We start from the raw sequence: 14,409 nt of genomic DNA on the forward strand, positions 1-14,409 counted from the left end.
TGACATGCTGGTCACAGGAGAAGGGACCAAACATGTGAATCTGAGCTGTCTGGTTCTTGTAGAGCTGGATTATAGACCCATCAGGTCAAGATACTGATCTGGAAACATGGACGGGTACTGGTTTTAGATTAGTATAAAATGTGAACTTTTCCCTGTACTTCCTGCTAATTTTATGTTAGCCTGGGCTGATGTAGAACAAAAATGAATGAATAAATTACAAACAAATATTTTAGGATAAAACTTGATAAGAATATATTGTATTCAGTTTGCTAGTGTGTGTGCTTTGTATACAGGTGAAAATAGTGGTCTTTTTTTTTTGGTTGTATACACAAAAGCTATAAAATATATTTATTTAAGTAGTTTTGCTTATTTTGTCATTATCTGACAAATATTGAATACATTTTTTTCCCTTAATATGGGGGATTCTTAAAAGGCTACTTTATTTATTTATTCATTTTTTAGGGCAGGGCTTTGACTTTAATTATTAGCTCTAGCTGCTAGCACAGTGTGTGAAACGGAATAGGTTCATAGCAAGTATTTGCCGAATAATATTCTTTCATATAGAAGAGTCATATTTTCTACTCTGCTAGAAAATTATTTTTAAGAGAGATTTTGCTTTCTAGTGACTATAGTTAATAATACTCTATTGTATATTTGAAAGTTGCTGAGAGTCTTAAATGTTCTCATCCCCCCAAAATAAAAATTTTGTAACTATATATAACAGATATTAAGTAGGCTTATTGTAATTACTTTGTACTATAAAAAATATATTGTACAGCTGAAACTAATATGTTGTATGTCAATTATATAGCAATTTTAGAAAGAGGCTGTTTTAAAAAGAGAGAGAATGCTTTTGCTAAATGTAATGCAACTTCACGTTGTACTCCAAGGAGCTGTTAACTATATATTATGATGGTGGATGGGTATGAGATGGCACAGCAGGAAGAGGGATAAAATATGATGGAGAATACTTTCTGAGATGTGAAACGAAATATAGATGGATAATGTAATTGAGCGTTTGTTTTGTTTTAAAGGTCCTTCTCTCCTCGAAATCCTCTTTTGATGTTAAACAGAGCTGGTCAAGTCTTTAGCTGCCTGCCATGTTAGAGCTCCCTTTTGAGGGAAACCTTGCTGTATATGTAGCCCCATCTTGTATTTAGGCATAACCCCTGGTTGTGGCCAAGTAGGCTCTAGAAAGCCAAACCAAGAACATTGAGTTATAGCTTCGTACAAAAAGATCAGCTGGGCTAATCATATTTTTCCCTGGAGAATTTAAAAGTGCAAAATGTAGGGAGATGGAGGTAGTTATTAGTGGGGAATAAATTGAAACTGGATTAAGAAGTATCTTGAGGTAAGCATGAAGAAAAGATGTGTTACCATGTATTATGGGAATCAAATGTATGAGAAATATGAGAAAGTTGTTTAATAGTGGAACTGAAAGAATCAGGTATTTGGAATTAAGCTGTAAAATTAATAAGGAGACCAGTAGAGAAATGATTGCCTGTTTGATTGATTCCTTTTTTTATTCACCAGATAGTTTATTGAGTTACTGTGATGTACCAGGCACTGTCCTAGCTCAAGAATATTGCTCTGAAAAACAGTGAAGCCAGTGGGATTCTCAGCTGTTTGTGGTTTTGCCTACCAGAGGGTGTTTGACAATGTCTAGAAACATTTGGATTGTCAAAACTGAGAATGGGGATGCTCTTGGTATTTTAGTGAATAAAGGCTAGGGATGCTGTTAAATATTATGCATGCACAGGCCAGCTCCTTATAAAAAGAAATAATCCTCAAAATGTGTGTAGTGCTGAGATTTGGAAATATTGGTGTAAGCCATCATAAGTATATATTTCGTAGAGTAATTATCATCTGTGGTTAATGTTTAACTTTCTTGTTTTCAGAACTGAAGTTTCCTGGAGTAAAATGGAGGCCTCAGTAATATTACCCATTCTGAAGAAAAAACTAGCCTTCCTTTCAGGTATGTTTTCTTCTTAAAATTGGAAACATTTGATGTATAAACTTTTTTAAATTTCTTTTTTTGTGTGATAAGTTTGACCGAAATGCACTTCATTTTTCTCTGAAGGTTTTATTTCAAAGGTGTTTGAGACGTTTTTTAATCAGAATGGATAGCTCTGCAAGTCAGCTCTGTCACTGTGGTTTCTTGGCAGGGCAATTTTTGTTCTGTTCTGTAATTTGGTTAAAATGACCTCTACAAGGTAGATGTCATGATGTCTCACTTATATGAAAATGAAATAAGTGATACACTCCAAGAGTAATCGACTAAACAGCATCTAAATGATTGTTTCTGAAATCAAAGCACAGGTAATTAGTTTTTGTGATATCCTGTATTCTAGCCTGTATCTTCTATCTTCCTATGAGAAAGTTTCAGTATGCTAGAAGAGTTATGAAATATCAGTTACATGATTTTCACTTCTTACTGTTCGAACCTGGTTATACAGGCTTGATTTTTACCATCAATTATTGGTCCAGCCTTTATCGGCTGAGGGGAGTCAGAAGCTGTGAGATACTTGCTCCGTGAGGGAGTAGTGGCTGGTACATTGGGTGTAGTGACTCTGGAATTTTGGATTACTGGGTAGATTAGCCCATGCTTTAGAAATAGGTCCTGTGGCCCATCTGTTCAGGATTATTTGGGTTATATTATCTCACTTTTTCTTTCTTACTTTCTTTAGATCCAATCAGATTTTTCTTGATATTTATGCTACTAATATCTTTTTCTCAAAGCATATTGTATCTCTGTAAATTGGCCTACTTTCCTGGTGTAGTATAAAGGACAAAAATATTATCCACTAGTATTATTGTTTCCTTATTTAACATGTATTTCCTTTTTATAAAGAAACTTCTTCCCTTACAAGTTGACCTTTATATTTTTCTCCATTCTTTTCTGATATGAATGGTGTTGTAGGAAACATTTTTATTCAGTTTGTACATTTTGTACAAATTCAATAGCATGTAAAAGTAGTAGATGTGTTAAAGAAAATTTACATTTAAATTTGTGGTAGGCTTTGTCAGTTTGCCCTCTGACAAAATTATTTCAAAATGTCTGTTTGCCCAGCACTGTTGCCAACAGTGGATATTCTTTTTTTTTTTTTTTTAATTTATTAAGTGAGAGAAGGCAGAGACAGACTATTGTATGCGCCCTGACCAGTTCTACCCAGTAAGCTCCCTGCAGGGTGATGCTCTGCCCTTGTGGGACGTTGCTCTGTTGTTCTTCGGCAGCCAAGCTATTCTTAGCACGTGAGGGGGAGGCCATCGAGCCATCCTCAGAGCTTGGGGCCAACTTGCTTGAACCAGTTGGGTCATGGCTGTAGGAGGGGAAGCAAGAGAGACAGAGAGAGAGAGAAAGACAATCAGGGGTGGAGGGGTGGAAAAGCAGATGGTTGCTTCTCCTGTGTGCCCTGACTGAGAATTGAACCTGGGACATCCACACGCCAGGCCGACACTCTACCACTGAGCCAACAGACCAGGGCCTATTATTCTTTTATAATCTTTATCACTGACATCTTTGCTTCCTTATGACACTTGTCTCTGTGCAGCATTTGACTCTGTTGACCTTATGTATCTTGAAAGTCTTCTTCCTCTTGGCTTCTGCCTTCTTTTCCTTTTACACCAGGGATTATTAATTTATTGTCTTTATTAGTGAGAGTTGAGGGCATGAGGTTAAATGTTCTGGATATTTGACCTGTCTTCTGAAGACAATTTCACAGTGGGTCAGAATGCTGCAGTCCAGATACGATAACCTTTTTTTGGATTTCGTTTAATGCAGGGATAAAGCTTAGCATTTTGGGGGGAGCAAATGAAACATCTCTTAGCCCACCTCTCTTGACTATCTCTTTTGCCATTAATTATTTTAATCATTAAGTTAATACTTAGTTTTTAAACTTTTTTAAAAATAGAGAAAAACTTTTTAAACCAGCATAATTATTCAGGGGATAAGAGTTCAATAACCATACGTGCAGTCTATTTAAAAGAAGCAAACATATTTTAAACAAAAAACATAGTTAATTGAAAGTTACTATTAATCTATTATGTTGAACCATTTGAAATTGCTGTTTATTGAGGTTAAATAAAGTGGTTGAATATCAGTAATTTATATGGTTGATCTAATAAAATGAGATCATACATGGTTGGTACATTGTGAGTTGCGTTCTTGTCACCCATAGGCGTCGTTTTATTCAATTCATACCTTTTAGATCATAAAGACTTCTTTCCTCTAGTATCTGCTAGTTTTTAGGCTTCTAAGATTGCCAGAAGTGTCAGTTGGGTCAGCAGATAGTCTTCAGTGTGAAAAGTCAATTAATTATATGGAACTTTCAATCATTTTTTTTTCTTTAATAGGAGGAAAGGATAGGCGAAGTGGCCTCATTCTGACAATTCCGTTATGCTTGGAACAGACAAATATGGATGAGCTGAGTGTCACCTTAGACTACCTACTCAGCATTCCAAGGTGACTCTAAATGTGTCTTTTCTTAAATCTCACTATGTCTTCACTCACTTACTAATGATCCCTGCTATTGTTAAAGTATGCTTTGCTATCTTATCTGTTTATATAGCAGTGAAATCATAACTTAAAATACTAGAATAAAGAATTTATGATACCACAGCAGATATAGTACTCATTCTATGCTCTTGATGCACTGACTGATAGACAGATTTCCAAAGTTAATTCTAAGGCACATGAAGATTGAGTATTTATATATTATGTGACAGAGAAAACAGAGAAATATGTTAAATTGAAAGTATCTTTTATTTAGTTATCTGTTTTACTGTATAAGTACATCTGTAGATTTTAGTATATTGAGTGAAGGCTCTTACGGGTTTAAACATTTTTATTTTTAAAAATGTAAAAATGTTTGTATTTTAATCCAAAGGTCCTTGTATTTTCAATTTTTCTATTTCTTGGCTGAAGACAAAACATAAACTTTTCTATTTGCTCAATCCTATCCTTCACTTCAGCAAAAACTAAAACAAAAAGTTGCCTCCCCAACTTTCTTTTCCATATGTGATATTTTGGGGCTGAAGTCTGATGAGTACGTAGGCCTCCTATAAACAGTTGGATCAGAATCCCTGGAGGTGGACTTTAGGCATCAGAATTTTGAAAAACATCTCTAGAGTATTCTTGATTCTGTATAGATCCAGTATGTACAGAAGTTACCTTTCAATTTTTCTCAAATTTTGAATTTTTTTAAATTCAAATTTGGATTTTAAACTGGTTCCTCTTAGGTGTAGAAAATTCATTTTTTATTATAGAAGAAACATCAGAACACAGAGGTTCAATGACTTGCCAAAAACTATACAGACATTAAGCTTATAAGTCTTTAGTTACTTAGTAAACATGTGAGATCCTACAATGAGCTCCCCATTGTTCCAGGTGCTGAGGAAGTGGGTGAACCAAGCAGACCCAGGTCATGCCCTTATGGGCCTTATTTCTTAAAGGTCAGATGAGTCAATACACAGTGTACTAGATGTTCATGAGAGCTATGAAAAAAAGAGTTGAGAGGGGTGGGTTGGAATGGGTATGTGAGTCTCTATTTTATGAAATAATATTTTACCAGATGTGATTAAATTGAGAAAAAAATCCTACAGCTATCTGATGAAAGGGCATTAAGAAAGAGCATTTAAGATAAAGGGAACTGTAAGTGCAAATGCCCTGAGGCAGAAGCAGGCCCAGCATGTTGTGGGATCAGTAAGAAGGCTGGTATGGCTGGAGAAGTTTGAGAGAGGGACAGAGTTGTGGGAGAGTGATTAGAGAGAGAGGCTTGAATCAGATCATAGATGACCTAGTCGGCCATGGTAAGGACTTCAGTTTTGAATGAGAAGAAAAACCATAGTTCCATTCTAAGGAGTGATTTCATTGAATCATCTAACACTTTTAAAGGTCCTCTGTATTTAAAGCACTGTGCTAGTTGCAAAGGTATCAATAAGATAATATTCTTGCTTTTTGGGAGCATGTTACCTAATGAAGATACATAAATTGTAAACAATAATTATAATAAGTGCATATGAGTGAAATTAGTGCCATTATATAGGTATAAGCAGAGCTCGATGGAAGAGAAGGAGCTCTACATCGTAATCAGAGAAATTAGAAAGAGCTCCAGAAAACAAAACCAGGAAATCCACTGGCTACTAGTCAAAGTAAGTGAGTTTGTTAGGGAGATTCTCCTCTTTTACTGCCTGTTTAACTAGTCACCTCACCCTTCAAAGGCTCTTAACAGAGTAGAAACAGGGAGGCAGGGTTTTAATTGATTTTTTGTGATTATTTTAAAAATATAATTATAAAGATGTTAATGGTAATATAAGTATTTATTAATATAGCACTTCCGCTCCTCCAGCATACTCTTTATAAAGGACATACATGCTTCTAAATTAAGTATGTTGTTAAAAACAGTTTAAACTGTCACTCCATTTGTAGGAATGCAGTTTAAGAAAAGCTATCTCTTTTTAAGTAGTTGAAAGATCACTTGGTCTTGCAGTTTTCAAATAGTGTTTTTGAATTGTATTTTCATTGTCTGTTTTAGTAAAATGTGAGAAGATTCTGATCAAGGGTGTTTTTAAGTACCCTGAAAGATAAATTTGGAGTATTTCATGCCCTTAAGATCACTGCAGATGGTATTTGTAAGCTTCATTAATTTCTTTGTCTTAATATACAGATTAATTTAGTGTATACTTTGAAATATAAATGTGTTGTATAAAACTTCTTTAACAAAATGGTTGTGTATCCTGTATCTGAGACATGGACATGCCAGTGACAGGAAAATATCAAATTATGGAAGTGGCACACTTCTCTTGGCTGTAGTCCCAGCTGGGAAAGACTTTCTACTGGGCAGCTCTGTGTCTTAGCTCTCCCTCCTGCAAATTCCCACAATGCATTGGAAGTCCCTGAATTGCTGCCACTTCTCTGAAGACCACTCAGCAGTTAGCTATCCTGTCTAGCTGATCTCTGTTGGGCTTTGTTCTCCCTAAGCATAGTGGTCTTTCTAGATGTCTTGTTGGTGAGGAACTCCAAAAATTTTCTCCTTAGCTATCCCACAGCCAGCAATTAAACACCGGATTGACTTCCCCCAGCAAGACTTTATGTGCTGTTGCTAATCCAGAAATGATTATTATATTGCCTCAGTTTTCCCCGCCCCCATCGTACTTAGTGGGTCCTATGTTTTGCAAGGCAAAATCCAAAAATAGAATACTTCAGCATTTGAGATATATAGTTATTGAGATATAATACAGATACCATAAAATTCACATACCTTTAAAAAGTGTACAGTTCATTGTTTATTAATATATTCACAAGGTTGTGTGACATTTCCATACTCCCCAAAACAAACTTTTACCCATTAGCAGTCACTCTCCTCGTTCCCCTCCTTCCAGCCTTCGGAAGCCAGTAATCTGCTTTCTGCCTCTATGGATTTGTCCGTTCTGTACATTTCTTATAAATGGAACCATATATATTAATAATAATATGTGGGCCTTTGTGTTTGGCTTCTTTCAGTACATTTAGTATAATATTTTGAAGTTTTGTTCATGCTCGAGCATGAATCAGTGCTTTATTCCTTTTTATGGTTGAATCATATTTTATTGTATGCATTACCACATTTTTTTATTTATCAGTTGATAGACATTTGGGTTGTTTCTATATTTGGCTATTTTAAATTAATGCTGCTGTGAATATTTGTATACAAGTTTTTTATGTGGACATATGATTTAAATTGTCTGACCTCTTGAATACTTCTCTCTCTCTCTCTCTCTCTCTCTCTCTTTTATTTATTTATTTATTTTTGGTAGTTCAATTCTGCCCCTGTCCATAAGAGCACCTATTCTTCCAAATCTTTAGCAATACCATTCTCATTCTTGTGGTCTTACTATTTCTCAATAGAATTGGACACCACTTCTCCAAGAACCTTCTTGAGACTAATGTGAATTCTTGGAGTAAAGGACAATGAATAAAATGCCCTAGACCAGGGGTCCCCAAACTTTTTACACAGGGGGCCAGTTCACTGTCCCTCAGACCGTTGGAGGGCTGCCACATACAGTGCTCCTCTCACTGACCACCAATGAAAGAGGTGCCCCTTCCGGAAGTGCGGCGGGGGGGGGGGGGGGGGGGGGGGGAGGGGCTGGATAAATGGCTCAGGGGGCTGGATTTAAATCTCGGGAAAGGGCCTACTATTTACCTTTCCTATGTAATGTACTCAATTGGGAGAACTTTGAGTGGAGAGAGGTTTCACTGCCAAATCTTTGCTCTGCTAAGCAAAGCTATAGTTTTTTCCACTGTATTGGAGGGAGAGCAGTTGAGATCCCTGCATCAAATTGATTTTATAAGTAAAACAATAATAAATCTATGTGATTTTGGTCTTTAGGATAGTGTTTTTCATATAGTGGCATTTTACTTAGGGTAGGCTTCTGGGAAGCATTAGTAAATACTTGGATAATTGAATATAATATATAAAATAACACATTTTTTCAACACACAAGATAATATTTTGCTGGTCAGGTGACTGAGAGTGCAAAAGTGAGAACAGAGTTGGGTCACAGATGGTATATTCAAGCTTTGAATTATGTACACCAAATGCTACTTCATCTCATATCATTTCTCCAAAAGAACACAAAGAAGCCCATTTCCAGTGGTTTAGTAATAGCATACTTTGTTTTCTACCTGCTTTCGCTGTCACTGAACAAACCCTACCCTTCTGACAGAAAAAGAGAGAAGAGGTACCTGTGTACGTAGCAGTCATTTGTTACCTACTTCACTGTGCTCCCATTTATAGAGGAAGAAATGGAGAGACCAGTGAGACTATTTGAATGTTACTTTGATTTCTTCTCTTTTTTTTTTTTTTTTTTTTTTTTTTTTTTTTGCATTTTTCTGAAGCTGGAAACAGGGAGAGACAGTCAGACAGACTCCCGCATGCGCCCGACCGGGATCCACCCGGCACGCCCACCAGGGGGCGACGCTCTGCCCACCAGGGGGCGATGCTCTGCCCATCCTGGGCGTCGCCATGTTGCGACCAGAGCCACTCAAGCGTCTGAGGCAGAGGCCACAGAGCCAACCCCAGCGCCCGGGCCATTTTTGCTCCAATGGAGCCTTGGCTGCGGGAGGGGAAGAGAGAGACAGAGAGGAAGGTGCGGCGGAGGGGTGGAGAAGCAAATAGGCGCTTCTCCTATGTGCCCTGGCCGGGAATCGAACCCGGGTCCTCCGCACGCTAGGCCAACGCTCTACCGCTGAGCCAACCGGCCAGGGCCTGATTTCTTCTCTTTAAGAGAGTGACTTTCCATGCTTTTAGGGTAATTTTCTTAACAAATTAGCTTGTAAATTCACAGTATTTTCTGAAATGAGAAAAATTAGTTGCTTGATAAAACAAAAGATAATCTATATTGACAATGTACACCAAACCAAGTGAAATTAATGTTGCTCTATATACGATTAAGATGTGAACTTTATTTAAGATAATGAAGGATAAAATATGAAGCTTATTTTAATATTTTGTAGTTTTGTTTCATTTCAGTGAAAAGTGTAAGGCTAGAGGATTTACCGTGATTGTGGATGGCAGAAAATCACAGTGGAATGTGGTGAAAACAGTAGTCTTAATGCTACAGGTAATTTTATTTTTGACTATTAGGAAATAGTTTTGTTTTACAACAACAGATAAGGTTATAATGGCAAACGGATTTCATTTCTAGGACTGTGCCCAAGCTTCTCCGCAGTGACTGACCTCTGCAGTGCGCAGCTTACTATTGGGTTGATATGTTGAATTCAATTCTTGTAGGTGTGACTTTGAGTAAAAATAAATGTTGGCTCTATTCTGAAGGTTTGTAAATGATCCAAAATAACTCATATTTAAGTAACTTAAGCAAGTAGGCCCGTGAGGCTAGAAGTGTGAGAGCAGATGTTATCAGACTCACCTGGGAGCTTTTGCAGACTGGAGAATCTCCACCATCCCCACTTCATGCTGTTCTGATACTACAGGTAGGGAATAGGACTGGGTAAGTCTAGTCTGAAAAAAGCTCTTGGTTGGTTTTGTTAAGTCTCTCCCTTTTGTTCTCCTGTTTCCTCTACCAAGCATCAAGATTTAAGATGGTCCTATTTATACTGCTCTGTGACCAGTATATTTCTAATCCAGAAGAGATTTATGTACTTAACAGCCCTGTCCCCAGGGAATCTATCAACTGACAATTTAATAAACAACTACAGTTACTCAGTCCCTGATCTGATTCTAGTTTTGTGTTTTACATTTTCTTGTGTTCCTCACAGAATATTTTTGTGATCCCTTGCATGTCGTAGGTACTTAATAACTATTGTTGATATAAGGTTGTTGAGGATATTATGATCAGAAATGGAAAAATAAAACATTTGAGTAATTGAAAGGGGCAGATTGCTCTCATACCTGGGTTTCCTTAGAAGGGCTTCTAGAGAAGGTAAAAATCGAGTGAAATAAAAGAGGTTGTCTAAATAAATGAAAGAAAGTGAAAAGAGCATTCCTGACAGGGACACTGATAGTTGATGGTGGGCCAGTTTGAGGGAAATAAAAGTTGGCAGTTACATAGGATAGTGAGCATTCAATTAGGTAAATATTGATGATATTGAAAGAAGCACTAAGAATTGTAAATGAATTAGGAAATATTTGGTAGCTGCTTCAGAATTTTGTGAAAAGGAATATAATTAAAAATTTTAATTAACTAAGGAGAATGACTCTGAATGTTATATCTTTTATTTGGGATAATTAGGAAAAGAGATTCAAGATGTGGGAACTGGTAATTTTTTAGTTTTAGTGCTTAATAGGGTTTGAGCGCTGTGCCAAGGTTGCCATATACATTATCTCATTTAATATTATCCTTACAACTTTGGGAAACAAATTCTGTTATCTGCAAAAGTGAACTGAAGTTCAAGGATTTTAAATAACTTAGTGAGGCTCTTTTATAGTGAAAATGAGAAAAAGCCACAATTGGAACTTAGCATGGCCTAAGCATGGGCTTAGCTTTATCCTTTATAGAGTTTATATAAAATATTTACCAGGTGATGTATCTGAGGTGGTCCCCAAATTATCTACCCATTACCTCATTCTTAAGTGTTTGGCCTAAACTTTCAACATTAGAATTACTTCTTTGGGTTGAAAAGAAATAGCCTCCCTAGATTGTTTGGGGGGTTTTTTGTGTTGTTTTTTTTTTCTAAAGTGAGAGGTGTGAGGCAGACAGACTCCTGCATGTGCCCAACCAGGATCCACCCGGCATGCCCACTAGGTGGCGATGCTTTGCCCATTGAGGTGTTGCACCATTGCAACCAGAGCCATTCTAGCACCTGAGGTGGAGACCACAGAGCCATCTTCAGCGCACTGGCCAACTTTGCTTCAATGGAGCCTTAGCTGTGGGAGGGGGAAAGGTAGAGAAGTAGATGGGCGCTTTTCCATTGTGCCCTGACCAGGAATTGAACCCAAGACTTCCACATGCCGATGCTCTACCACTGAGCCAATATGCCAGGGCTAATAGATAAATTTTTCACAGAGCACAGATTAGTGTCCTTTAATAATAACTTTTTCTATCAAATATGTTCTAGTACTTTTATATTTCAAACTCTGGAGATTAACTCTTCTCTGTAAAAGTTGTTAAAATAACTATTAGGTGAGAAAGCCATTAATTATGACCTGTGTTCTTCCTTTCATCCTGTTGTTCAGCTATGTCACAGATAGGCTGCAACTTGCTCTTTGAACTGGACTTTGATCAGTGGCAGATTTGAAGAACAATCAATAGATAATTTAATCCCCTTTTGCTATTTCTTTTCTAATAGGTATTTTAACAACTTCTGGATTTATTAGTAGTTAACATTTTCAGAAATTGCAATGGCCTGTTGTTTAGTCAAACAGTTTCTACAAAGTTATTCATTGCTTTTATTTCAGGAGATGCTGACTGGTACCAGTTGTTTGGGAGCCCAGATTTTAGTGCAAGCTCTACCTACAATTAATAGTCTCTCAAATGGGTGGCTTTGCTTCTCTTATTTCTCACAGCTTTAATATTTAATGATTTTGAAATAATAATTCACAAGTCAGTATATGAATAAACCTTAATCAACCTTAATTTTCCAGTCCCTCTGATAAGTTTTAATTTTTTGAATTTCTTTTACTTACCTTATTCACAGCCCAGTCATTGAAAAGGACACTAAATTTGTGCTGTGCCCAATGACATGTTTAAATATATAGAAAGGTCTTTTATTTTTACCTAATTGATAATATAATCATATAATTAGATATTGTTATTGAGTTATGCCATTTGTTGTCTAGAACAGTGGTTGGTCCTAGAGTTTATAAAATAAAGTTTTATTGGAACTCAGCCATGTCCATTTGTTTACATATTACAATGGCTTCTTTTACATTATTGAAATAGAGGCCCTGGTCGGTTTGCTCAGTGGTAGAGCGTCGGCCTGGTGTGCAGAGATCCCGGGTTCAATTCCCAGCCAGGGTACACAGGAGAAGCGCCCATCTGCTTCTCCACCCTCCCCCTCTCCTTCCTCTCTGTCTCTCTCTTCCCCTCCCACAGCAAGGCTCCATTGGAGCAAGGATGGCCCGGGCGCTGGGGATGGCTCCTTGGCCTCTGCCCCAGGCGCTAGAGTGGCTCTAGTCGCGACAGAGCGACACCCCGGAGGGGCAAAGCGTTGCCCCCTGGTGGGCGTGCTGGGTGGATCCCGGTTGGGCACATGCAGGCGTCTGTCTGTCTCTCCCCGTTTCTAGCTTCAGAAAAATACAAAAAAAGAAAGAAAGAGATACAACAGAGATTGTATAGCCTACGATGCCTACAACATTTATTTCTGTACCTTCAGAAAGAATTTACTGACCCCTTGATCTAGAACATTTGAAATGCTATGGTAGAACTTTAGTCAGACGGGCCTGGTATCTATTCCAGTGCATTACTTAACAACTCTTAGTTTGGACAAGTTGAGTTTTCTGAAGTTCAGTTTATTCTTCTGTAAATCGAGAGGATGATATCCACCTGTTAATATGGATTCATTTATTCAACAAATATATATTGAGTGTCTTCTATTTGCCAGGCACTGACATAGGCAATGGTGATACATATCATATGTAGGAATGACATGATAGACAAAGGTACCTGCCATTGGGAAGCCTGTGTTCTACTTGAGGAGTTAGAAAATAAGTAGATAGTCAAATTACTAAGTATTATAAATATCAGATAGTGATAAATACTAGGAGGAAAAATGCAGTGGTAAAAAGAGACTGAGTCAAATGATGCTATGTTAGGGTGATCAGGGAAGTTCTCTGAAGAGGGAATCATTTGAGTAGAATCCTAAATGAACTGAGGGAGTATTCGTACTGTAGGACAAACAACATTCCAGAGAAAACATCAAGGAAAAAGCCTTGAGGTGGAACAGGCAGCAATAGCTGTGTAGAGGAGTGAACTGAGAGGGGACAAGTTTGAGATGAGGTTCGAGAGGTCGCTGGGGCCGGGAGCTTGGAGGGTCCTAGACCTTGGTAAGGGGTTTGAGTTTTATTCTGAGCGTGAGAAAACAAGAAGCAGGTAGGCCTGTTAAGAGAATATTTCAAAAAGCTGACTAATTTGGGATATTACTCATGTAGGTAGTAGAAATGGGCAGATTTAAAGATATATTAAAGATAGACTCTAAAAGACTTGCTGATAAAATATACATGGGATATTTATTAACTCAATAAATGTTAATTTTCATTTTTAGGTATGAATAACCATACATAGAAATGTTAAATTTTATTTGTCAAAGTTTAGCTTTGTCTTCTTCAAGTTAATAATCATGCAGATTTTAGCTTCTTTGTATAATGACTGATCAGAAACTTATTTTGTGAGAAAATTTATTTTACATTATTTGAAGAATTTCTCCAAAGTAGTTGAGTTAGAGAAAAATTTTTAGCCTGACCTGTGGTGGCGCAGTGGATCAAGCATTGACCTGGAATGCTGAGGTCGTCAGTTAAAATCCCTGGGCTTGCCTGGTCAAGGTACATATGGGAGTTGATGCTTCCTGCTCCTGCTCCCCTTCTCTCTCTGTTTCCTCTAAAATGAATAAATAAATAAAAAAAAAAAAAAAAGAAAAAAATTTTATTTCATAGAAAAACTAAATTTAATAATTCTTCCACAAAGAGGTGTCTTGCAGTTTATACCTATTTCTGTTTGATAGATTCAATAAAACACAAAAATAGTTCACATGTGCTGTTATATTGCTGTTTATTTATAATCTTTTTGAATCAGCTTGTCTTTCAAGTATTCCTTTATTGCTATGTATCAATATGTTTTGAAGTTTGGAGTATTTCTTCTACTTTATCATTTTAATTCTTTTTCAGAGTTCTCTTAATTAGCCTAATCATGAATATCTAGTAATTTATAACTTTAATAAACTGTATATTATACATGTTTAATTTATCGTTATTTTTC

At 36.9% G+C, this 14,409-nt stretch overlaps 1 protein-coding gene across 2 annotated transcripts in view; it reads left to right on the top strand.

The window, feature by feature from the left end:
- The window catches only part of SESTD1 (SEC14 and spectrin domain containing 1), a 125,519-nt gene that overhangs the window by 39,870 nt on the left and 71,240 nt on the right, over positions 1 to 14,409 (top strand). For both annotated transcript variants that reach the window (XM_066233191.1, XM_066233190.1), the window contains exons 2-4: positions 1,899 to 1,975; positions 4,354 to 4,462; positions 9,510 to 9,600. In XM_066233191.1, the coding sequence (XP_066089288.1) occupies positions 1,921 to 1,975; positions 4,354 to 4,462; positions 9,510 to 9,600 (255 nt within the window). In that variant the 5' untranslated portion in view covers positions 1,899 to 1,920. The remainder of the gene's footprint in view (positions 1 to 1,898; positions 1,976 to 4,353; positions 4,463 to 9,509; positions 9,601 to 14,409) is intronic.

Source organism: Saccopteryx bilineata, chromosome 5 (genome assembly GCF_036850765.1).
Source record: "Saccopteryx bilineata isolate mSacBil1 chromosome 5, mSacBil1_pri_phased_curated, whole genome shotgun sequence".
In the NCBI taxonomy this organism is placed as follows: domain Eukaryota; kingdom Metazoa; phylum Chordata; class Mammalia; order Chiroptera; family Emballonuridae; genus Saccopteryx; species Saccopteryx bilineata.